This window comes from Fundulus heteroclitus, chromosome 17, assembly GCF_011125445.2.
Source record: "Fundulus heteroclitus isolate FHET01 chromosome 17, MU-UCD_Fhet_4.1, whole genome shotgun sequence".
Lineage (NCBI taxonomy): Eukaryota > Metazoa > Chordata > Actinopteri > Cyprinodontiformes > Fundulidae > Fundulus > Fundulus heteroclitus.
In genome coordinates, this window is record NC_046377.1 from 12,990,122 (window position 1) to 13,017,256 (window position 27,135).

General features: G+C 38.4%; 1 protein-coding gene across 2 annotated transcripts in view; it reads right to left on the minus strand.

Moving 5' to 3' along the window:
* The window catches only part of plxna4 (plexin A4), a 301,699-nt gene that overhangs the window by 121,826 nt on the left and 152,738 nt on the right, over nt 1–27,135 (minus strand). For both annotated transcript variants that reach the window (XM_036149188.1, XM_012850624.3), the window contains exon 4: nt 4,983–5,111. In XM_036149188.1, the coding sequence (XP_036005081.1) occupies nt 4,983–5,111 (129 nt within the window). The remainder of the gene's footprint in view (nt 1–4,982; nt 5,112–27,135) is intronic.

Consider the following 27,135-nt stretch of genomic DNA (forward strand, 5'->3'; position numbering starts at 1 on the left):
CAAAATATGAACAAGATACAGTGAAAAGTGATTGGGATTCAATTTTAAGATCAATACTGTGAATGAATGTGTTTGGTGCTTTCAAAAGTGTATATAATCTTACAGTCAATCTGTGGGAATAAAACGGTGGGAGTAAAACAGAATTTCTGAAACTGTAATAAACCTGTATCCTTCAGTATTGTAAATTCAGTGTCAACCAATGTTAACTTTTATAACAGAATCACAAGTGGGACATTGTGGCGAGTTTACACAAGAATAACATAATTCTGACTGAAGTGAGTCTTTAACGGGATTAGTTAATTTGTTTACAGATAAGAAAATTAGATCAAAGGCCCTAACGTCACCTTATATGACTTTGGTTCTACGTACTCAAAATGTACAGACATTAAATATAAGCATATAAACAGAGAAAATAAAAACAAGAGCCACCCTTATACAGTCACTTAAATTCTGGCGCTGTCAGACTGAGAGAGGCACATTGATCCTTATGTTATGGAAATGTCCAGGATTACTGGTATGCGATTTATGAATATATCAAATCGATTATACAAAAAGAAATTCAATTTTCTCCCAGATTGTTCATTTTGGGGGACCCGTAACCCCTTAAACATTTGCCATCCAACACCGCTGAATGGGTCCAGACTGCATTAATGCTGGGGCGCAAACTGATTATTTCTCAGTGGAAGGCTGCCTCTATTCACCCATTACTTTATGGTATAACCAACAAGGCAGATTAGCTGCACTAGAGCACGTTTCATACAGATTACTAAATAAAATAGACATCTTCCACCTTAAATGGGGCCCATACCTATTTAGACTGCAGGGGCCAAATTAAGAGCTGCGATGAGGGAGGCGCGAAGCCCCAGTGGGGTTTGATTTGACAGCGACGAGTGGGTTATGTAGTATTCCCCTCATAGATAAAAGTTGGCCAAACTGTGCTACAAAATATTTTTATGTATGTGAAATAACCCCTCCCCCATTACGTATTTATTTTACCTTATTTTCCCCCTAGATTGCCCCTTTTCCTATTCTCCATCTACTGGTCAGTGTTTGTTCTCCATTGCTCTGTCACTGTACCGATGTAGTTGCTGGTGGATATCGCTTGTACAGAGAATGGACTGTGTTGTAATGAAAATTCAATAAACTGTTAATCAGAAAAAAAAACAAGGATAAAAGGAGCAGTATGCACATATATGTGTATGCACAATATTTTTATAAGAAAAAAAGGGAGTGCAAATATGCTTATTTTGTTTTAACAAAATTGCATTGATTTGGCATTATTAACTCAAAGATATGTATAGGATACAAACTTCTTGACTTAATTCAGTTATCACAGGTAACTTGGCACATAAAAAGATATTGTCATAATATATCGCCGCAGTATTACTTATCAAAGTGAAGTCTCACGAAGGTCTTTGTGGTTATAGTCAGCATATACATTCTGCAGAGATTCGATATAGCGTCAGTTGGTCAACCCACACAATTGGAGAACCTAAAAACGTATTGAATGATGTGAATGGCCAGCGTATTTTACCCAATTATCTATGCTCCAGAAGCCCTCCAAAAATCACTGTCTAAGTGACTAACTTTCTCTGTTCAGTGGAGGACAAACACCCGCCAGGATCCATCATCACCAAGCTGAAGGGGAGCATTTCAGGGCTAAAACAGCATGTGAAGAGCTTTATCGATTAACTGTTTTTTCAGCTGCCTGTTCTGGGTACCCTTGCCACTCTCCTTCTGACCTCTGCCTGTATTTCTCCCTCGTTCCAAGAATCACACTCTCTCAGTGAGTGTCTGGGTCCCAGGCCCCAGAAACAGCAGGTGGCCTTTAGCTATCGACCAACGCGGGCTGCTTTAATAGCATCCACCGCTGCTGGGAATTGGGAGTGTGCATGTGTGTGCTGGATGTTATTCTAAACCAGCGCAATGATCCTGCGAGCAGTTCCTCACTCGATACTGGAGCTAGGATGACCGTCCACATGCTCTTTAAAATTGGCAGTCACTGTGAGGTTAACAGAGAGCAAACAATGGCAATTCAAATTGACATTTATTCCTTGACGCTTATGAAATATTAATTCAAATCAATAATGTAATATAATACCTGCTTTTTAAGAACAAAAAAAAAAGTCATTATGCTAGAGCGTCGGGTAACTTTCTTTTATTCAAAAGCATTAAATGTCATTATTTCAGCCAAGAATGGTAGTTTCAGAGTTTGAAAAACACTGAAATCCATTTATAAACTGTGAGTGTACGTTTGACATTTTTGGGATTTCAAAAACTATCAAACCCGAAGCATGAACTTGAAGGCGAAGTGATTTAATTTCATAAAAACTCTGAAGTAAATAGTTCCAACAATCTTTTAGCTGCATGTCTACATCTCATGGAAGGTAATTCACTTATTCCTGGCAGTGATTAAAAACACAGAGGAACTAAAGTGTATTTAATCGCCAAAATCACAACAGGCGGTAAAAGATAATACCACATTATTAAAGTTAAATCCTAAATAGTGACTAACCCTGGTAACTCCTGGATTAATTCATTTATCAATCTCTAAAACACTAATTATCAAGTATTGCTAAACTAAATTTGCATAAACTTAAGTATACAAAACTTATCCAGTTTATTAAAGCACATGAAGAAGAATGTGACTAAGTTGAACTCATTGCTCCCTCTTTTCTTGTTCTGTAAACCCCTCTGGCACTGATTAAGACCGTTTGTGCACTGGATTTTGGTTTTGTATTTTTGTGTGTTTTTTGGCTTTATTAACTGCTTTTTAGGCTTGTGTGCGTTGCAATTCCCAATTGTTTAGCCCAAACTGTTAGAGGAGATCAGACTTACAACTGAGCAAATTAACTAATTACTAAAGCCTTCATACTTTATAACCCACTTGGCTGTTTTTTTCCCCCAATATAGACGGAATGATTTCAATTTTAATGAAAAATGTTGAGTTTGCTGAAATTGTAACTTGATGCTGGGCTCTAACAGTGACAAAAGGCAATCTAAAATTAGACAGAATGGATAATATGTATTTTATTATACAAATTGTGATTCTTTATGATCTTTTATAAGGTTTATTATGTGAGAAAAAATAATTAGCACAATAATGGGTGAGAGACTCACACAGCGAACGTCATAGTTTAACTTTGGATAAACAACATACTAAGTATTTGTGTTTTTTCTTTCTTTCCCTTTCAGCTGGCAGAGTGACTGAGACCTCAAGGGGAAAGGATTAGAGGTGCAACTAAAAGGTCAGCTTTAACTCATTCTTTGTTTGTTTGATATTTAGAATATTATCCAATAATCTGGGTACTTAAAATGTGCACAGAATTGCACACACAAACAAATGCGTTATATCAGTGGAAACTGACAATTTCATGGTGCCAGAAAGGTCCAGAACCCCGTGAAAGCAGCAAACAATGTACCAGGCTAATACTAACAAAACGGCGGTGAGTTCTCGTGATAATGAATGGCAAGAGATGAAAGGTGTGTGAGAGGGAATAATATAAATATGATATAGCCTTCAAGGATTTGGTAGGATTCTGGAACAATCACAGTAACAATAAATGGCTAACAAAGATCTGCTATTTTCCTGATTGCACTTCTGTGAGCCCGGATTGCTGTAATCACCTGTTATTTTCAGCAAAATGTTAGTAGCAAAGCATGACAAAAATCATCTTAGGCCACCAAAAAAGGGCTAATAACTTAACAGGTTCCAAGCAAATCTTACTACATGCAGTTCTGTTAAAACTTATCTTTTAAATCCAGTGCAAACATAATTAAAATTAATCTAGTCAGATTGAGAACAAAATTTTATTGCATACAGTCCAATTCAATCATTATTCAAAGCAAAGTGCATTCTTCTACTAAGTCTGACAGACATAAAAAGTGCTGCAATACTTTTTATCAATACTTTGGGATAGTTGGGAAAGAGTGTTTAACATCCCCACACAGGAATTTTGGCCCTCTCTCATTTGAATAACTTTTTCTTTAGACTCAGCCATGTTGGATGATTTGGAGTATGAACAATGTGTTTAAGGTAATACTGCAGAATCTGAATTGGATTTCAGTCCAGACCTTGGCTTAACCACTCCAAAACATAATTTTGTTGATCTAAGTTGATGCTTTACCTTTTTCTGTGACTTTTTCTGGACAAGGGCTATGTTTAAAAGAAGTCATCCTTTAAATTTCCCTTTTAAATATAAAACAAAAAAAATATTGCTATGATAAGAATGGCAACTTAGTTTTTGAATATGATAGTTGCTGGGATTATACCTTTTTGTGTTTGTACAATTTTCCATGAAAGCATAAATATCAATACATTTGAAAATATAATTATTTTGTACTGTTTAGCGGGATAGTTGTGCTGCTTACTATAGCTTGCATACTAAAGTAGCACATCAGATAATGCCTAAAGTTTATCCGTAGCACAGTATTTGTGGGGCTCTGATTGTGTGCAGTGGCCAATGTTTGTCCAAAAAGGCCATACCTATTTATGTTCTAATGTACCAACGTGCTTCTCTGCTTGTGTGCCCTCATGTAGAACATCAGAAGAAATCTAGTCACTCACAGCAGCCTGCATTAGAGTGACTTTTAGTGGTGCTATTTTGGCGCGGTTTTGTCTCAGATAGGTGTTCGCAGACTGTATCCATTACACAGAGTGCTGCTATTTTGCACCAGATTCCATGTCATCAAAGGTACTAAGAGATGGTGTAAATCTGCTCGTGCACATGCATACATACACAGTGGGTGTACACATGTGGAATCAGACCACTCTTACGCCCCTATAATTTAACACAGCTATTCTCTCTAGCTCTGCCCTCATGGTCTGCCACTATAAAAAGACACAGTCACAGCATCAAGTCTTTTTTTTTTTTTCATTCTCCTGCCATGATGTAATGAAATCATTTGGCACAAGAAAAGGATAAATGCTCTTTGTTTTGGAAGTAAAAAGGGTCATAAGAGGATCTTTCTTTGTTTCTGACCTGAGTCTCCGACATGACGTAGAGGTAGTGGTGGTCAGAAGAGAAGGCCATATCTCTCAAGATGGGTCCATTCTCCACAGCTTGAACAGTCTCATACTGAAGGGCACGAGAGGAACCGTCCACCCGGATCTGAAAAATTCAGAGCACATAAAAGAAGATTGGCATTTCCAGTTTTTTTGTCAACATCACTTCATTAGTATCAGACATTGCTTCTGTTGCATATATGCATGTTACCCACTCACAAATCACTGCAAAACTGACCATTAAGGTTACAAGTAAGAAAAAAGAAAACACAAAACATTATTAGCATGGTTTATTCAGTACACGCCACTATAACCCTTTCCGACACAATGTAACTTTTAGAAAAAGCACATGTTTCTCGACCATAGTTTGAGTAATTCCAAAGTAATTCTGGTAATATGGCATCTGGGCAAGAGGTGTGCTCCATGAACCTCCAGTCTACTCAGCAGAAAAGGCATGAAATTGTCCCTTTGCACAATCTTGATGTGATGAAAATGGTCTGAGTGGTGCCGAGACATTTGCTTACAAAGCCTCTCTCTCTCTCTCTCACACAGACACACACTCAAACTATACTCCATTCTAAATCTGGTCCTCTGCCTCTAATTTGGCAGAAAGATACAGTTCTAACACATACCTATGCTAGCAGCTTTCGGTACGCTATAGAATAAACTTTCACGCCCACACAGACTAACACCATATTTGATGATTTACGGATAAGTGTAAGGTAAGTCTTATTAAAGTTATGATGACTTAGTGGTTCTTTGTGCTCTTCGGGGCTAAAGTCTTTGCAGGTAACGGGCAACAACAGGAGATAATTGGACAGGAAGCAGATGGTCGACCAGGTAGGTGAGTCACATCATACCTAATTATCATAAGATTATGACAACAAACTTGCTTTGTTCCCTCTGCTTGCATTTAACCAAAAGACAACAAAGAAAAATACAACTGGAACCATGGAGACTGAAGTTTTTAACACACTGGAGCTGTTAATAACCAGTGCAGAGTTGTTTTCTGAGAAGAAGCTGAGCAATTTAGGATTATAAAAACAAGATTTACTATTCTGCATTTCTAAAAGCTTTATATTTTACTACATGTACATTACCGAGAAGCACTGAGCCATTGGCTTTTTAGCTTTAATAGCCATAATGAAACACCTTTTTTTGATCAACTAATTCAACTTGCTCAGCACTACCAAGTCACAATAAAAACAACAACACTTTTTAGTATGGATGCTGCTGCATTGAAGAAAAAACAATTTTTTATCATCAGTGAGGTGTTAAAGGAAGCACAATAATAAAAGATGCTATTTAAAATTTTTGTCAAGACATGTCTGTGAATCATTCAGGCTGCAACAGAGAGCAGAGCTTTCAGAAGATATCAGGAATGCTGAGCGGAGTACAGAAGTTGCTCTGTTTTATCCTTTTCAGCTTTCCTCTGTCCATCATGGACCCCTTTGGAGATTTCAGAGCTAAGGTAAGGATCAAAATGGTAAAACCCAGTTTCACAGCAACTGCACTCTCACTTGCATGGTGTGACGTTTCCCATGTTCTTAATAGGAATAACCAATTAGCATATATAATAGGCAATAATCAGTACCATCAAGTCAAGACTTATAAAAACCAGAGACTGCAAATTAGTCACAGAATTTGGAGCTCTGCATCTCTAGCAATGAGCATTTTCAGCTGATCCCAATGCATTTCATCCCGTGTTTTAAGAAACTGTCAGGGGTTTATATTCGATTAGTTTAATTTCACTATGTTATTCAGTTAAACAAATGCACAAAAAGGAATCTACAGCTCATCTTCCAGTTAATCCTTCCTTTGTCTTTACGTAAATAAAACAATCATCTTTTATATCACAAACTCAGCAACCCTATTAAACTGGATGCATTAAAGATATTTCCCTGCTGTTCCCCAAATATCCAATTTCTCAACAAGACATTTCTTCAAACAGGCACCGTCTCTGACCCTGATTTCACCCTCGTCTGCCTTCTTGTTTGTTTCCCAGCCATTCTTTCCCTCATGCTCTGCACCCTGCGCAGAGAAGGTAGTGACCGTGATCACAAAGAACCTCAAGTTCTGTTTTATCAAAGCCTGACACACTTCCACTGGGAGTCATTGTATGGACTGGGGTCAGCTGCACAGAAACGAACAGAAGGCAGATAGGCGAGGGAAAGAAGAGAAGGACGCGAGAAGAAAGAAACTTTTACACGAGCCAAAGCCAGATTCAGCAGGTGGGGTTATCTAATCTGGCCTATTAGGCGAGTTCAGTTTATGTGCATATGCCCACAGAACACTGCATGTGAGTCCATGTGCATTCAGTGAAAGATGAGTGTATCATATTACCCCCAGTGCAAATGACCAAGTGCTGAGTTGCATAGAGTTTAAGGGCTGACAGTCTATAGCAGTGGCTGAGTATAGAGTTTTATTGTGTTGGGACAGATCCACGGTCACCAGGGACCAGAGAGGCTTCAATGGGAAGCTCCTGTATATCATCCCTAGATCTGACCAACAACTAAACAAACGAGCCACCAGGGAGAGCACCGCATGTCCACAAGCATGCAACGCTGACGAGTTAACTCACACTGGGACTAAAGGGAAGCACGCAAGGGAGAACCACTGATTTGAATACAAAACTTCTGGACTTTGTCGCAAAACTGGGGGCTCAGATAAAGTGTCTGATGAACATTTTTCACTGGTATGTTTAACAAATGCAACTGTGCCTGCAAAGTTCTCAGCTTTGCTTACAAAAGTTATTTATTAACGCAACATAAAACATACATTACACTGTGCCCTCTTTACTCTCATACCCTTAACTAAAATCCTGTGCAACTGTTATCACAAGTCACCTAAGTAGTAAATTGAGTCTGCCTGCATGTATTTCAATATTTAAGTGCTGGTAAAAGAAGAGTAGTTAACAATGTCAAAGCTGTACAAATCAAGATATTGGTGCAACAAATACCAGGACTTAGCCATCCACCTAAACTCACAAACCAGGAATGGACAGTGCATCAATTAGAGAAGCAACCAAGAAGCCCATGGTAACTGTGGAGGAGCTGCTGAGACCTTTCCTTAGACTGGCGTGATTTAAACTTAGAATTTGTTAGTTGTGTGCTTCACAAAGTTATTTTTAATGAAAAAGTGACAAAACGAAAGCACAAGGGTTCAGTTAAGACCAAAAGTGAACTTACTGATGCAAATGCTATGCTGATCATTCTATGTGTTGAAAGACTAACACTGCACATTACCATGATCACATGATTTCCACTGAAGCATGGTGATGGCACCATCAGGCTATGGGGATACGCATGCTTGGCAGGAACAGGGAAGCTGGTCAGAGTTAATGGGACAATGAATGGAGCTAAATACAGGGCAGTGCTGCCAGAGGCTGTAAAAGACATGAGACTGGAGTGGAAATTCACCTTCCAGTGGGATGACATGCAGACAGCGGTGCAATGAACAATCATTTGTTCAGACAAAGGTCCACACAAAGTCCAGACCTAAATACACAGAGAAACTGTGGCAAACCCTGAAAGCTGCTGTTTGCAGATGCTCTTCATCCAATCTGACTGAGCTTGAACGATGTGGTAGAAGACTTGGAAGAAATCTCAACGTGTAAATCTGGGAGAAACATTCTCAAAAAGACCTGCAGCAGTAATTGCAGCAAAAGTAGGTTCCACAAATGTGTAATTTGCGGAGGCTGAATGCAAATGCATGCCACACTTCTCAGATTTTTAATGTGTAAAATAAACTGCAAAGCATACATCTTTTACCTTTCACTTCTCACATGAACTACTTCGTTTTGGTGTCTATCACATAATATTGGTGTAATTTCGCAAAATGGTAAAAAGTTTGAGGGGTGTGAATACTTTGAAGCACTGTGGATAAAACCATTATTCCCTTGATAGGAGGTAAACATGATATGAGTTATTATAAAACTACTAATCCTGTACTCATCAGAAATATCAATAATTTATACAAAATGTCTTTATTTCTCATCAGTCAAAAATCATTAAGGCAGCTCAGTGGTGCTAGCCAATATTATCTGATTCCTTTTCAACAGTAATAAAGTGGATTAGCTGCTCTATGCTAAATGGATTACAATGCTAATCTGTGCTATCACGTTAGCAATACCCAACAGACAATTACTTCTAGGCAGACTTGCTTTTGCCTGAGGGCGGAGTAGGTAAGATATACACTAAGCCAAAAAGAAAAGGAACACACACCACTGAGGCATTGGGATGTACAGAAAAGCTCAGTCTGTTAGAAATGCACACACAGACTCCAGCTCACAGCTTGTCTGACTGCTGATTAAGCACAGTAACTGGCACGGTAGTCAGAACTTCCAGGGGCTTAAAAACAATAATTAGCATTTCCTCTTTTCTAAAAGTAAATCCAAAGAAATGGGCAGTCACTGCTACACAAAGCAAAGCCTGCTACAAGGCATTTGGACAATGAACTGCATCCCCTAGTGGAGTAGACAGGTTACTACAAGTAGAGTCAACAAATAAACAGGAACAGTAACAGTAGTAGTAGTTGGTTCTAAAGTAATAATGCACAAAAGAAGAACAAACTGTTCTTTACAAGTAAAAAAAAAAAGACATTTATTGCAGGTTTTCAAGTTCGTTGATTTTTTCAGACCAGTGGATGTTTTTGCCGTTTAATCCTTTATATAAATACTTTAATGCAGTATGGATTTAACTAAAGAACTACTCTATATAAATATTTTTAGAAAAGTGTAAAAATAACTGCAAATGCATCGTCTATCCTCCGTCTGTTAAAAAAAAAAGTCTTTTCACTGAGTGAACATCTTTGTCTCTCTATGGGACGAACGGCAAGCAGAAGGTGTGATGCAGACAGGGAAGCCATTCTGGTGTGAAAACCATAGGGTTATCCCCACTCAGTTTGCTCCTGTTGACACTCTATACCACAAAGGCACATGGCTTGTATGGCACTTCCTTCCACTCTGCATGGAATCTATTTGGCAGCAGAAAAACATATTGCCCTGCTTTGTCACAGGGATAGTTTTGAGAACCTTAGGTAAATGAGCCAAACTGGTAATATTAAGTAGAAATAATAGATCAAACACTTCAAACTTGTAAACCTAAACCATGATTTAGCATTTCAAAAGTTGCAGACTGTTGTCTGCACAGATTTACTTATTGTCTGACTGACTCTTTAGTCAGCAATGTTGTTGCCCCCATGGAACCCCCTCTCTTGAAAATTGGTCTTTAAAATGTAACCTCTTGTTGAGCCACTAAAAACTTGTATTGATTTTGAATAATTTGTGTGAACTTGAATTGCTTTTACATAATGGCTTTAAGCTTAACTGCTGAAATAAGACACATTTTAGAGATGTTAAGTCAGTTCTAAGGAACCAATTTTTGCTAGAAATCAGTGGATCACTATGCTTCAACAGTCAGGTTGAAAGATTTTAGACTGATTGAGATCTTGTTTCCCCATGTTTTATTATTTAAGATTTTATGATGGCAATTTGGATCAAGTTCAGGTTGCTTTTATGCATGATCAGATTATGGTAAATGCAATTAATTTCAAAGTTAAAGAAATGGCAGCTGTCATTCTGTTACTCTGACTAAAATTGAACATCAGAATGGTTGCTTTAAATATTCGGTTGGAAGCAGGGCTTCACAGGTGGAGACATTACTGCTAGTAAGACTGCGCCCAAATTAACAAATCATCACAAAACTTAAGCAGAGAGGTTCAGCAGGTGCAAAGATAGTTTAAGGAGTCCAAGAAAGTCCAGCAAGTGCCGGGACCAACTGTATAGGTTTTAACTAAAAGGGTTGCCACCAGTGCAGAGTTTGTTCACCAGTAGCAATAGTGTGAGTGTTTCTGGACACAAAGTTAGGCAGAGGTTTTCAGGAAGCTTGCCTGGTGTCACGAAGAACAGAAATCAATCCCCTCATCTCCAAGAAAACACATTAAGGACAGAATGAAATTGTCTAGGAAGCAGCAGGACTGGATGGCAGGGAGCCTGTTTAAAAATATATTCTCAGATGAAGCAGATAGGTTCTTTAAACAGTTTGGAACGTCAAGAGATGTGTCATGCCAACAGTGATGCATCCTAGCACCATTTATGTGTGGTGTTTCCCCTAGTCTTAGAAAGTGGTCTTACTCACTGTTTTGCCTGAAACACAGTCATGATTAGACAGATACCATCCCAGAACAGATATGACCCAGAAGCTGCTACTAACGATCCCCACAACTTTTTAATTTAAGAATTTTATGCCTTTCCAGACTCAATTATCAATTACTTTTGTTGTTATTATTTTGAACATTTGAGTATAAAACATTTGTTTTTAACTGTTTGAATAGTAAGTAGGTCATATTATCAGTAGGTTCCACATTATTTGAAACAGAACCATACTGAAATTGGCATCCCTTTTTAAGATTGTAGTATAGGACCATTTAAGAGATTTTTCAGCAACTGGACAAGATAAAGCTAATTTCAAAACCTATAACTCTTGAACATGTAAGGATTTGTAAATCAGTACTAGGGTATCCTTGACTAAATGCAGATTCTTATAAACAGTGTTATTAATACTAACATAATTACTGTGAATGCAGTAGGCATTCACAGTTCTTGAGATCCTGTTTCTCTTTATTCTTTATTCTTCTTATTCTTATGGGTTATTCTTCCAAATGCGTTTTTACTGTTTAAAGTTTGATTCGCTTCTCCTCCTACAATTTTTCTCCGATTTCAACCATTCAACTTTTAAACTATTCAGCTTCTTCTGGAATAGATGGCTATGTCTTTTTGTACTTTTAACTCTTCAACTTTTTAAAATATTCAGCTTTTTCTGCAAATTTTCAGCTTTTTTTCTCCCATAGGAAATGAATGTAATTCACTAAAATTCCGCTCATTTCAGCTGCTTTTTGACAGCTTACTACTTCAGCCTACTTTCAGCTAGAAACACCATTCAACTTTTAAAATGTAGTGATATCTTTCAGCTATTATGGTCTATTTCAGCTTTTTCATATCTTTTACCATTTTCATATAGTACCTCCTTAAAATAATTTTGGCTTTTCAAGAAATTCAGCAAATAACATGCGTTGCTATGGTCGTCAAGTGGCAGTTGGTAGAGTGCGCACTCTAGAAGTTCAACAAATTCTTCTTCTCCGAACAACTTCTTCTCACTCGCTCAATTTTCAACCTATCCACATAAATTATACATCAAAACGTAGGAATTTTTGTCTGGATTCAGGAAATGTAACCCTCATTGGTGTAGCATTTATAGATTTTTCGCAAATCACCTCAGAGTGACACAAACCCGAAACCTCCCCCATTCATTTCCTATGGAGCGGTTTTGAAAAATGACGTCTGAAAATCCAAAACATCACACGTTTTCGCATCGTCGCTACTCCTAAACCGTTTGATGTACAGGCATGAGACTTTCACATATGAATGTCCCAACCCTTCTGGCACTCACAAAAAAAGAATTTTGTGGATAACTGTTACGGTTTTTCCGCAGGAACAATTTGTTCGGGAGTAGCGAATGTGCAAAATCCTGAAAATGCTTTAGAGCTGCATTGTTCCACATGATCCACTTTTTTACATCGTCGCTGTGCCTACACCGATTTTTGTAAAAACATAAAAATGAGCAACATAGTCCTCAAAAGCCTGCTGATACTCACAGTGAAATAATTGTTTTGATATCTCTTATACTTTTTCAGCTAGAGCGATTTGTTCGGGACTGTTTTTAGAGGATTTTGCAAATTCCTTAAAAAAACCCTTTAGATCATAATTTTTTACGCCTTTATTAAACTTTTTCCAGCAAAAACCGATAGCTTTTCTTCTTCTCCTATCCGTTACGAACTAAACGCAGAAAAAATTACGTCTCTACCATTTACGGATCAGGAGATATGAAGCGTTGTTCGGGGCAAAGTTCTCCATTATAATCCAATGGGACTTATTGTGAGCAAAGTGTCTGCACTTCGGGTAGACTGCCCGCTGCAGGTGTGTCAGTGAGTTTCCATGACGACGGAACTCTGAGGGCCAGAGGGAGAGGATCAATTGAGATAGAATGGCAACTTTCGACGCTCACCGCAGTTGCTGTGATTAATGTAGGAATCTGAAATTCGCACACACATTTCCTCTTGACATTTTTAAATTTTCAAGTGACTTTCAGCTATGTGTCATTTTTCTGTCCAATTTTGGATTTCACATACTTTCCTATTGGGCCTTTGCTTCCAACAGGACCTGGCATGATGCCCAGACACGACCCAATTGGCCAATACAGCACCACCCACCTGTGGGAAATGGTGATACACACCATTTTGGTCAAATGTTGAGTTCTGGGCCCAGATGTGGTGAGGCTGAGTTGCTAAAGGAGGCCAATCTGACCCATGATCTTTGGTGACGTTTGGCGACATTAAGTATTGGCACCCCTATTTGAGGCACTTCCCAGTACAGGATTTGGACCAAACTGACAGAGTACAATCACCCGGTGATCCTGAGCACAACCATGTTAGTGGCTAATGGTTATCATGTTGCTAATTGGAAGTAGCTCTAGGAAGCTCGGACAAACTTCTGCTTTACAGAGTCTGTACCTCCTTTATACAGAATGCTCCAAAATAAGTTTGGGCCTCGTCACGTAAAGCATCTCCAAGTTAGGAGGTGTCAAACATCCAATGCTTTTCAATGGGGGCGAAACCCCTTATACTCCTAGGCCCACTACAGTATATTCATACACTGGCTACAGTATATTAAAGTTTGAAATTCTACTTCTGCTTTGTTAAACGATTCAGTGTTTAGAATGAGTTAGGAAATGTTTGGTGCCTTTCCCTCAGTTTTTTCTTCTTCTAATCATTCAGCTATTGTTCTTTCATGTTTAAATTCTTCAACTCTTTCAAATTCTTCAACTTTTTCAACTTCTTCAACTTTTTCAACTTCTTCAATGCTTTTCAGCTATTTTTTCTCTTCTTCAAAGATCTTCTGCATCTTTTGCTTAATCATTCAGCTATCTGCATTCACAGTGCATTTTCGCAGGAAATGCAAATTTTTCTAGTTCTTTATTCTTCTTCTTCTTAGTGTTTATTCTTCCTAATGCGTTTTTCCTGTTTGAAGTTTGATTCGCTTCTCCTCCTACAATTTTTCTCCTATTTCAACCATTCAACTTTTAAACTATTCAGCTTCTTCTGGAATGGATGGCTATGTCTTTTTGTACTTTTAACTCTTCAACTTTTTAAAATATTCAGCTTTTTCTGCAAATTTTCAGCTTTTTTTCTCCCATAGGAAATGAATGTAATTCACTAAAATTCCGCTCATTTCAGCTGCTTTTTGACAGCTTACTGCTTCAGCCTACTTTCAGCTAGAAACGCCATTCAACTTTTAAAATGTAGTGATATCTTTCAGCTATTATGGTCTATTTCAGCTTTTTCATATCTTTTACCATTTTCATATAGTACCTCCTTAAAATAATTTTGGCTTTTCAAGAAATTCAGCAAATAACATGCGTTGCTATGGTCGTCAAGGAGGCAGTTATAGAGTGCGCACTCTAGAAATTCAACAAATTCTTCTTCTCCGAACAACTTCTTCTCACTCGCTCAATTTTCAACCTATCCACATGAATTATACATCAAAACGTAGGAATTTTTGTCTGGATTCAGGAAATGTAACCGTCATTGGTGTAGCATTTATAGATTTTTCGCAAATCACCTCAGAGCGACACAAACCCGAAACCTCCCCCATTCATTTCCTATGGAGCGGTTTTGAAAAATGACGTCTGAAAATCCAAAACATCACACGTTTTCGCATTGTCGCTACTCCTAAACCGTTTGATGTACAGGCATGAGACTTTCACATATGAATGTCCCAACCCTTCTGGCACTCACAAAAAAGGATTTTTTTGGATAACTGTTACGGTTTTTCCGCAGGAACAATTTGTTCGGGAGTAGCGAATTTGCAAAATCCTGAAGACGCTTTGGACCTCCATCACCCCAAATGATCCACTTTTTTACATCGTCGCTGTGCCTACACCGATTTTTGTACAAACATAAAAATGAGCAACATAGTCCTCAAAAGCCTGCTGATACTCACAGTGAAAGAATTAATTTGATATCTCGTATACTTTTTCAGCTAGAGCGATTTGTTCGGGACCGTTTTTAGAGGATTTTGGAAATTTCTTAAAAATTTCCTTTAGATCATAATTTTTTACGCCTTTATTAAACTTTTTCCAGCAAAAACCGATACCAAGTCTTCTTCCCCTATCCGTTAAGAAAGAAACGCAGAAAACATTACGTCTCTACCATTTACGGATCAGGAGATATGGAGCGTTGTGCGAGGCAAAGTTCTCCATTATAACCCAATGGGACATATTTTGAGCAAAGTCTCTGCACTTTGGTAGACTGGCCGCTGCAGGTGTGTGAGTGAGTTACCATGACGACGGAACTCTGAGGGCCAGAGGGAGAGGATCAATTGAGATAGAATGGCAACTTTCGACGCTCACTGCAGTTGCTGTGAATAACGTAGGAATCTGAAATTCGCACAGTCACTTCCTCTTGACATTTTAAAATTTTCAAGTGACATTTTGGATTTCACATGCTTTCCTATTGGGCCTTTGCTTCCAACAGGACCTGGCATGATGCCCAGACACGACCCAATTGGCCAATACAGCACCACCCACCTGTGGGAAATGGTGCTACACACCAATTTGGTCAAATGTTGAGTTCTGGGCCCAAATGTGGTGAGGCTGAGTTGCTAAAGGAGGCCAATCTGACCCATGAATTTTGGTCACGTTTGGTGACATTAAGTATTGGCACCCCTATTTGAGGCAATTCCCAGTACAGGATTTAGACCAAACTCACAGAGTACAATCACCCGGTGATCCTGAGCACAACCATGTTAGCGGCTAATGGTTAGCATGTTGCTAATTGGAAGTAGCTCTAGGAAGCTCGGACAAATTTCTGCTTTACAGAGTCTGTACCTCCTTTATACAGAATGCTCCACAATAAGTTTGGGCCTCGTCACGTAAAGCATCTCCAAGTTAGGAGGTGTCAAACATCCAATGCTTTTCAATAGGGGCGAAACCCCTTATACTCCCTAGAAATGCAAACCCACATATGGCTACAGTATATTAAAGTTTAAAATTCTACTTCTGCTTTGTTAAACGATTCAGTGTTTAGAATGAGTTAGGAAATGTTTGGTGCCTTTCCCTCGGTTTTTTCTTCTTCTAATCATTCAGCTATTGTTCTTTCATGTTCAAATTCTTCAACTCTTTCAAATTCTTCAACTTTTTCAACTTCTTCAACTTTCTCAACTTCTTCAATGCTTTTCAGCTATTTTTTCTCTTCTTCAAAGATCTTCTGCATCTTTTGCTTAATCATTCAGCTATCTGCATTCACAGTGCATTTTCGCAGGAAATGCAAATTTTTCTAGTTCAATTTGTGACACACATGAGAATAACAGCTTTATTTCTTTGCACTTTAAGTAAACCTAGTTTAAGAACCACAAGGCCAGTCCAATCTAAATTAAGTTGTCTAGAGTCTTTTAAAAAATGAAAGTATCAAAAACCAAAATGGAAAAATAATATTTTTCCAGGAAAACGATAAAAGCAAACACCAGATTTTTCCTAACTTTTCAAGACTTAGTATGAGCAATAAACAGAAGTACTTAAACAAAAGCTCAACCTTGTATACATTTAGGTTTTGCACAAAGTTGAGGTATTTTTCAAGAAAAGGTCCAATAAACTTCTAAAATACTTTTTCAATTGTACTTCCGTAAACTATAGAAACATGTCATAGATCTAACAAGACTAAAGGAACAAGGTGAAAAAACTAATACCCTATCCGTGTCAAAACCTTTGGCCACAACTGTGTTTAAAACAAAAGTACCCCAACACAGACGGTAAGATGAGACCTAGCATCAACTAATGCTAGCACTCAAAAGAGATACAAAAAAACTAAAATGCTCACTTTCAATGCAATATAGGAAAAACATATAGTATCTTTTGACAGCCAAAACAACTTTTAAAAAGGACTGTTTCAGGCTGTAAACAGACAGTAATTGAGAAAAACTTCGGAGGGTGGTGACAGACAGTGCAGAACTCTGCCCTTGACTGCTATGTCACGGCTTTTGAAGCAGCAAAAGGAAGACTTGTCACACAGAGCTGCAGTCTGTCGAGCATGGTACACATACTAACACACCGTAGCTGGAACACACGCCATGACCAAAATGTGGGTAAAGGAAGCCAGAATAAGCTGCTGACTAAAGTATCACTGGTTCGACATACACAGTGAGGTGAGTGGGCTGGAGCAGAATGTCATCCAAAGTCATGGGGCATGCTGGGAAACTCATGGGCAAAATTCAGGTTTTATGCCATCTCTGAGGCTCAGAGGAAAATCCAAGGGATACAATTGTTTTCTAGCATGGTTATTAACCACAGTTACTAGCAATGTTTGCTACCTTAAGGTGGCAGTGCAAACTTTCTGCTAGCATCATTGCCATCCATTTAGAGACCAAAAAAGAATGGTGTAAAACAATTGCTACATCTATAGCAGCAATGCTTTGTATTTTTGCAAGTCATTTGCAGATCCAGAACCAAAAAGGAAATAAGAAGGCAAAATCATAACTGTTACCAAATCAATCAGAACTTTTGCTGTGCAAATGTATTCAATGTATAATATTCTAATCTTTGACACATTAGACAAACTTTAACTTTATATAATGTTTATGTAATGTGCCCATACAAAGTAGCACATACGCCTTAAATGTAATTCAGTGCAACCAATTATGTTCAAAAGTCATTTAATTACTAGAATGTCCACCTACATCCAACATAATTGAACCTTTTGGCTTGCATTCAAAATACCATGAAAACATCTTGCTTCCCTTAAAACATGGTGGTGTCCGTATCATGCTGTGGCAATGCATAATGAAAGGCTGTTTGAGGCTATAAAAGACGTAAGACTGGGGTATCAAGTATACAATCAGTAGGGATGAATACAAATGTATGCCATGCTTTACATATTTGTGTATATCTGAAAAACTACCAATTCTTGCCACTTCAGAAGTATACAACACTTTTTGCTGTGACAAAATGTGTTACAGTTCAAGGGGTGTGAATACTTTTCGAGTGCATTGTACATCATAGAATCTTTCTTGTGGTTTTGTTTTTTGAGGTCAAAAGTCTAAACCCATTGAAGGTATCAAACCTTTCAGTCTGGGAACATTGTAGCCACATGTCAAACATCTCTGTAACCCAACCTGTCACGCATGGTCAGGTTTCCATCCTCTTTGAATAGCCAAAGCAGATCGTTAGCGAGTCAACCATGCAAGGCAAGACCTGCATTAAAAGCTTAGAAAGAGACACAGCCAGATTTACAGAGACAGTAGAGAAGAGCATTAACTGTAAAAAAAAAAAAAAAATAGAGAGACGGACAGAGAAGAAACAACACATTGTCACTAAATAATGCCAATATGTCTCTCAACGCATTGTCTTCGCACAGACAGCATTACAATGGTGCCTGTCTGGCTGGCCAAATCTGTTCAGCTCACTGAAACATATGGTGCAGTGGAGGAAAGGGATGTACAAAAGCTGGCTGGCTTCATCTGCTGATGTCAGTCAACGACGAGAACAAACTATTCTCCTTTATTAGCACCTTGTCCTCATACAAGATGCACTGATGAAATATGTATGTGTGTTTGTGGAGGGGTAGATGCTATGACATTAATCTGTGGGTGCACTAATGTTGGGTGCCAGGGTAGTGCAACACTGCTCGAATAACTAATCCCATTGCACTCTTTATTCACTGCCAAGAGTCTAACCGCTAAACACAAGTTTTTACTCTGAGAAAAATATGAAGAAGGCACCAAATCTGTTCACTTTCAGGAACAAGCTTCAGTGTGACACATGGATGACTAATTCCAGGTTTATGTCTCCACCTACATTGTCTCTTGGCGTAATATTTCACATTTAATGAGTAGCCTTTATCTGGGAGCTATCCAAAGAGGCACAGTGTTGTGCCTCTTTGGTGCTTTACTGCTTTCCGTTTTAGGAGTTAAATATTCATTCAGCTCATTAAAAGTACTTTAAGATCACCCTTCTTTCCTTCCTCCTTTCCTTTTGACTCAACCCCCACCCTCTCTCTGTTGGAGGGTGAGTGAGCAAAAAAAAAATAAAAAAAAAAACCCCACAGAGTGGAACTGAACTCATTCTATTTCTTAATTCTCAACTCTTTGTTTTATGTTTGGCAATTAGGGATATCTGCTACACAGCAGGATTTTAATTAACGTCTTTCTCCTGATGCGTGCATTACGATGGAAGGTGCTTTGTTGCTGCAAATCAAGAGAATGTCATTGTTAGCAGGGAACTACGGATATTCATTCTGTCAGTTTCTCAAAGCGGTGCAGGAATACGACCTCCTCAATGTCCTGCCTGTTGAGTTTTACTGAGGCTATATGATTTTTTTTTCTCACAAGCAATAAAATGTAGGAAAAGGAAACCCATAATGCATGACAGCTGAAATAGATGTGATATAGGAAAGTATATATACTGTATTCTGTAGGTGCTAAGATAGTAGTGTATTGAGAAAAAGCTAAGATTGTTCTCAATTATTTCAGAAAGTGAAACTTGTGCTATATAGATTCATTACATATAGAGTGAAATATGGCAAGACTTTATCTCTGACTTTAGTTTTAATAATAGCTTATAGACAATGAAAACCCAAATACTTGATGGAAATCTATAAGGGTGACACTTGTGAATATAACAATTCCTAACATATTACCCATTGCATATTGGTATAATATCCCATAATGTGGGCGAGGAATCTTATGTTCTGATAAAATCAAACTTATTGTGCAAAAAAAAAAAAAAAAAATACAAATAAGTATTATTACAGCTTCATAATGTGCGGTAACTTATTTTTTTAAATGAAATTTTATCTTGGTGAAGGTGGAAAGAATTATGAATATTTCCAATCTGCCAGTTTTGTCCCAAGCCCATTAGGTTCATCCTACAAGTTCATCCAACAGTTCAAGCATACATCCAAATGAAAAAAAAATGTCTTTACTAGATGTTTTGGAGTTAGGAGTCAAGAGAAAGATCTATGGGGTCTTTTGAAGAGCGCCATGGACAAGTCCTTGAAGTTTAGATTTTACAAACATTGCATCTTTATACAGTCAGGCCATTGCATCTCTACATTTTCATTTTCTTAGAACAATATTTTGGCTTAATTGTACATGATATTCCTCACACTGAAGGGAGAAAAACTTCACGTTACCATCCTCTTGATTCTTTTACAACACAAAACACTTTTGAGAGCCACCGTAAATATGATTTATTTTCTCTGCTGGTACCAATGCAGTAAACATTTATCATCGGTACCACACATGTGACCTGACATTATATCAAACAACACTGTGATTGGACCTCGGGCTCGGTGATTGACCGCTGTGGTATTAAAGGGGTGCTGCCCGTTTGCCTGCAGCTCCAGGCCACCTACTAATCAAATCTTATCCCCCAGCTGAGAGATAAGCAGAAAAGCAACGAGAGAGGAGAAGAGAAGGACAAGAATGTTATTGTGAAAGATGATGGTGTTGATCGTGAAAAGGGGACAAGTGTCTGGAGGCTTCCTGGCTCATTTCTCCCCCCTGTTCTGCTCTCCTTCTTCAATCTCCCCCATGGCTCTAAAGGATGAGTGACAGGTCTCGCTGCTATCACCGCTGTCAGCGCTGATCTGCCTTAGAGCGCTGTGACCAAGCGGGGGGGCCCTCAGCACAACTTTTGTTATTCATTTCCTTGAAACAGTCCTCTTGCTCCTTTTTCCCCTGTCGCACCATCTTCAGATGTTGGAGTTTGTCTGAAATAGCTGTAGGCTTAAAGCCGGTTCAATCTGGAGAACATTTGTGACCTTTGCACTGCTAGCTGCCAGCTCTGTCACCATCATTGGCTTTTCTTTTTTACTTTGTGTTATGAGAAGTACATTTCTTTATTTTGTTACATTACTAAGATTAGCTCCTCTGTTGCACCTTTAATATATTTTGCCAGCAGTCACTTAACTGTGCACACACGTTCACACCAAAAATCCTTCAAACTCCCTTCTGTCTGACATTTCTTTTTTAGACATTTCTCTGAAAAGTGTTGGTGTGAGATATACACTAAATTCTCTATGCAGCCGTCAGAAGCTTCCCTGTCTTCTGTTTTATTTTCCTCCTATTCACCTTTTATTTCTCAAAGTGCTACTTTATATTTCAGTCCATTGATTTTTCACTTTTGTAATTCTCTCTTGTCACATACAGTACTCCATTATTTCTTTTTCTTCCATCTCATTAGAGCTACGGGACAGCAGTCGAGACGGCAGGCAAAGAGCTCCTGACAGAGCCTAGTTTTTGTTGACAAATACCTTATCTGCCTGAGAAAAAATAAAAAAAACTCACATTTCTCCCGCCAATTATTTTTATAGCATTTTTACTCTGCTACCCTATATTTTTTTAAGGTTCCTGTTTTAGTAAGGCCTGCTGCAGCGACAGACTGGGCCTTTAGGACCCACAGAGGAAGCAGCAGCATAATTTGATGGGATACCACCACCTGTGCCTCTGTTAGTGGTGCAACCTGATGACAGAGCTACTTAGTGGAGGGTACCCCATTATATTTAGTGACCAGGGGCACTTATGAGCCACAGTTTAATGGAGTCAACATGCTCCCAAGTGCAGGGAGGGCACCAAATGAGGCAATCACATCAAGCTTTTCAAGGTACACAGCAAGGCACCGAGCCTGAGCAGTGGAGCCAGTACATCATGTGGATCACTGTGGTTTCAGGAGACCCAGCACTGCATCAATGCACATACATCAGATTACAACGTTTTAGAGCACTAACTCAGCACATCAGAAGTTGTGACAGAGAAGCTACCATTTATAGGCAGTGTTTGTAAAATTATCATATTTTCAAGAATTTAAGATTTTGAAAATCAGAAACAGTCCTATGATATGGTAAATATACAGCACCTGACAAAGGGAGGTCTTTATTGTCTTGTTACCAACTTTATGTATCACCAAACACAAAAACCTTGGCATAATACAGCAAAAGGGCAACAAGCCTATGCAAAAAAAGATTTTTATAATATAGATATATACTAATGCTGCTTTGGTCTTTACCCCACCCTTATAACCAGGTTATTGCTGCTGTGCCAGAGAAAGCAATGGCACCCTGTCATTACATGGAGTCAAAAGGACATCCTTCAAATTCTTCAAGTGACAAGCTGGACAGCAAAACCATCAGTCAGATTTTAGTTCATATAATAGCAATATGTCACTGTTCCAATATTAGTCTTTCTGGGAGCAGTGACTGAGAATACCCATGACAACCCTCTTTAAATTGTTTAACTTATGATACCAGATAACTTGTTGCCATCCAAGGCATGGGCTGATTACCAAGTAAAAATACCATGGTTTCAAAGTATTTGCTGAACACTTCAAAACACCAATATATAAAATTGAAATACTAAAGCATCAGTTGTTGATAGTTTATGTAAGATAATGTAACAGACATATTATTACCGTTATATTGGTGTTATCAAGAACATCAATTTATAATTGTTAGGCGGAAGCATGAACAATACCTAGTCAAAAACACTCAATAAAAAAATACTTATTTTTGCAGACATGCCAGTCATAGCTTAGCTTAACCATCTGTAGTTTTAAAATACAGCATTGCCTTCATGAGAGTAATAGGTAGGTCCCTCGTCCAACTGGCATGCAGCCTGTGGATACAGGAGCCTTTTAAACTAATTTTCAGGCCAAACTCTTGTGAGCACATGAGCAAGGAGGCATAGTTGGGAAGAGAAGTTGAGGTCGAAAAGATTTTGCCTCATACTCAATGCAATTGGCATCATTCACATGCACAGCTCACCTTGGGGGTTAAACTAATTTAAAAGGCCCAAAACCATTTTTAGTCACCTAATTCTTTCCCCTTTAAATGTCAATCACCAATTTACCCAACCTGCTGCGGTAATAAGTGTGGGATGTGTTCACTGAAAAAAAAAAAAAAACCTTAGATCAATATTACACAAAAAGGGTATATAGCTCTCTTAGGGAACCTCAGATGAATATGAGCTCTTCATATAAGAGTCCACTGAAAGACTTTGATCAACACCAATTAGATCCCTCCCAAACACCCCCGCGGTGACCTTTAACCATCTCTATGAAAGGTGCCGAGTAGATTGCGCTGCTCCGGACCATCTGCTTCTATAAAAATCAATCAGCAGCATGTCCAACCTGAGTAGGGAAGAAGAGAAATGTCTCCACAGAAATGTCTGGGCCTGATAATGGTCTAATGACAGGCTCTGATCAACTTAGCCCAGGGTGAAGGGATGACCCAGAACTTTTTTTTGTTTTGCTCTTTCACCAAGTCTACCTTTATTTTATAGGTTACAATTATTCATCCTATACTGCTTATCCATATGTCCTTTTTCTCATGTCACTGCTTATTTCCAGCTTGTGTACCAGGCAAACAGAGCAGCTCATTGTCTAGAAGACAGATCTATTTCTTGGGAGGTACTGAAGAAAAATACAAACAAATTGACTCTTATCAGCATTAAAAAGACAATAATTCTCCAGTTTTACGTGATAGGAATCACAATTGCAAAGTTAAAAAATAAGATTGACCAGAAGCTCTCTGTGTTTGAATCAGAGTGTGGATAATAGATGGTGGTGGGGGGGCATGTCTGAGAGCAGACACAGCTCTGGATCCTCTTACAAAAACGCTACCATCAGAAAAACTCAGCAGACATTTAAATACTCACCCACACTCTCCCACACGTACACACACTTATGTTAAAACACTGCATATATAATCCGTCCCGTGCACACAGACCATTACTTTGTGCAGTTTTGAGCTGTTTTTCAACACAACACACCCACTGTTTGGGTCAGATATAATCACAGAGTCAGGTAATATGATCTGCGGATGAGCGCTTCAACTCTTTTAGAAAAATGGGAGCACATTATGTTTTTTCGATGAGAAATAGCATCCTGCTTGTGTGGTGACGACAGACAAGAATCAAAGTAGCACACATGCACATATTAAATCTCTGGATCACTGACTCCAGCTGAAGACCACACATGCACGGGAATTTATAAATTATCAATGGGCTTACTTTTCAGAGCTGTGTGTGAGTTTGTGCGCGTTCCGAAGTGTATGGAAAACATTCATTGTCTACCCTTCAGTTTTATGTTTTGGTGATTTATGAGGTTCCTTCCCAGGTTTCTAATTAAATATGGAGGCACCTCAGAACCAATTCCTCGGAGATAAGCAGGTGTGAATCTCACGGATCCCTCCATACGCTCTGTGCAGCTGTGTTTGTGTGCATGTGTCCATTTGTGAGTTCCTTTCTTTTGTGAAAAAGTGCTTCCTTTTTATATTTCATCTCTCTTCTTCTACCTTTATTCATTTACCAAACAGACTGATGCATTCCCTCTATTATGCCTGCTTTCCTGCCGAAGTGAAAAATTGCACTGCTGGTTTAACATGGAGAAGGGAAGACAGAGAGGCACAGAGAAAATGAAAAACAAGGCGAGTGGAAGGGGACACTGGGTGTAAGGAATACTGTTGCCCTAAACCTTTGAGGCATGTGTTGATTTAACAACTGCTAAGGAAATAGACAGTGTAAAGCCCAAAAAACAAGTCATCACTGAAAATCTCTTGGAAACACTCCAACAGATTTCAGTCACTTTCAATGGACTCTAGCCATGAAGCTGTGACTCTACCAGCTACACCCGCCGTCCATCAGAATACACTTAGAATTGCATTTTTCATCAATTTCAGCTCCATTTTATCTTGTTTTTTGTTTCTTTAACCTGTTAAGCAAAATCATATTTTGGTCCTTGAAAGAGTGCTATTTAGTTAATACTTACAGCAGTGGAGCTCAGAGGAGATGAGGACAAAAACAATGTTCCTACAAGCAATTCCTCTTAAACCAAAAATAAATTATCCCTTTATTTGTTCACTTTGCAAAGAGTGAGATGGAGATGCATTGCCTTACAAAAGTAAATATATGCCTTTGACTTTTTCCACATTTTTTCACGTTACAACTACAAAACCAATGATTTCCATAGTGATTGATAGAAATGACTGCATATATGTGAAGTGAAAAGACGATGGTACATGGTTTTCTACATTCTTTATGAAAAATCTAAAAACTGTGGCATGCATTTGTATTTGGCCCTCTTGAATCAATACTTTGTAGCACCACCTTTCGCTGCATTTAAAGCTGCACATCTTTTAGGACTATGTCTCTACTACAGGGGTCTCAAACTGAAATACTCAAGGGCCGGTTTCCTGCAGCTTGTAGCTGAGTCTCTAGCCCTAGACAACTGAATCAAATGGCTAAACTTCCTCACTAGCATGCACTCGAGCTCTGCAGACCTCGTGCGCTCATATTGGAGTCAGGTGTATTAAAGCAGAGATGCATCCATAAATATCAAGAACTTTCTAAAAGATAACGGTAACTGGAGCTTGAAAATTAAATATAACCATCAAAAGTGTTTGCCTTTGGTTGAGAACTATGAATAATTGAAAAACAAAATCAGGCTTTGGATTCATTGCTCCTAAAACCAATGACTGCAATAAACTGGTAATATATAAACTGTCTAGAAAGAGAAGGTCAAAAGGAAGAACAAATACATTGCATGTGACTAAAAGAGACAATGTAGTTCCCCTAAGCCACATGTTTTATTTTCCACTTTCTCTGTCTTTTTCTCTCTCCAATCACCCACCAGAGGCCAACACATTTATCATAACATATAAAACTATACTATTTCCATGTCTCCCCATATGGAAAACCATATATCACCCAGAATCATGCTAACCAGGAGGAGGACATGAAACATATTTGCGTTTACTGATGTTTTTTTTTTCCAGTAAGAGCTGGCTTAGATATGTAATGTGATTTTATAAATATTTTGCTTTAAAAAGTCAAGCAGACTGCATACACTGTTGAGAAATCCAAATAGACCAGCTTGTTCACTCAATCTTTTTCAAACATGTTTCCTCTATTATGCCAATGAAGACATCCTGATATCAACTCCCTTTCACTGCCTCTGTGGGAGCTTTTCTAAAATTAGCTCTGATTTATCAAGGGAGCACATTAGAGTTTCACGCCCATGCATTATGCGATAGCATAAAAGCAGGGTATTCTGCATGATAATGGAAGCTTCACAGTGGGAGTCAAATAACTTGATCCAAAAAATAAATAAATTAGGGTGTTGATTCAGGATGGCTGGTTATCACCAAGACAAAGGGAACTGATAAAAACCATGTTAGCATTTAAAAAAAACACACACACACAAAACTGAAAGATACTATTGCAAACGTCTTTGTGCTTGGAGGCAAACAAAATGGAAAAATAAATTAGGTACCGGTCCAAACTGTGAAACATAATGCAAATATATGATTAAAGTGTCTTAGAGGTTACTGACTGGACCAAACCAAGACTGTGTTCAGGTGGACCACCAAAAAGAATTGTTTTCGCAAAGCTTCATTTGGGTAGATTTAATCCAGAATACAGATGCTTTGATGGTGCAGGAACACCATATGTTTTATATTTACAATCAAATTTATATTGCCTGAAAAGTAATTTTATGGAATAAATTATTTCCAGTTACAACCAACAAAGACTATTTTTAGCTCGGTGTCAGCATTAAGCAGTCAAATCAAAGATTTAAGGCCAAAGACAAAAGCATTGATATCTTGAACTTTGTCAACAAATTAAAAAGTGGAAAGCAAATTATATGTGTTCAAAACCAAGAATCTGAAAAGTGTTGCTTGTATTTTGAATTTAGTCCCAATTTACTCAAATATGCTGAAATAAAATCAAGGACAACCCGTTGACTTTAGAAGTCGCTTTATCAGGAAATGAAGTTAACTGATGTGTATTTGAATCTCGGGGAAAATACAAGTTGTTCAGTGAAGGCCTTGTAGAGGCCTTCACTGAACAACTTGAACAACTTAGAAAGCATTAGTGAAAGAACAGCCTTTGACAGTTAGGAGCACACTGGGTAGATCGGACATGAAGCTGTGTAGAGGAGGGTTAGCTGTTAAAACAGTGACCCGTGCAGCACTATTTAATCCATCACCTCAAAACAGAAAGATTGCGGAACAACTGCAAACCTATA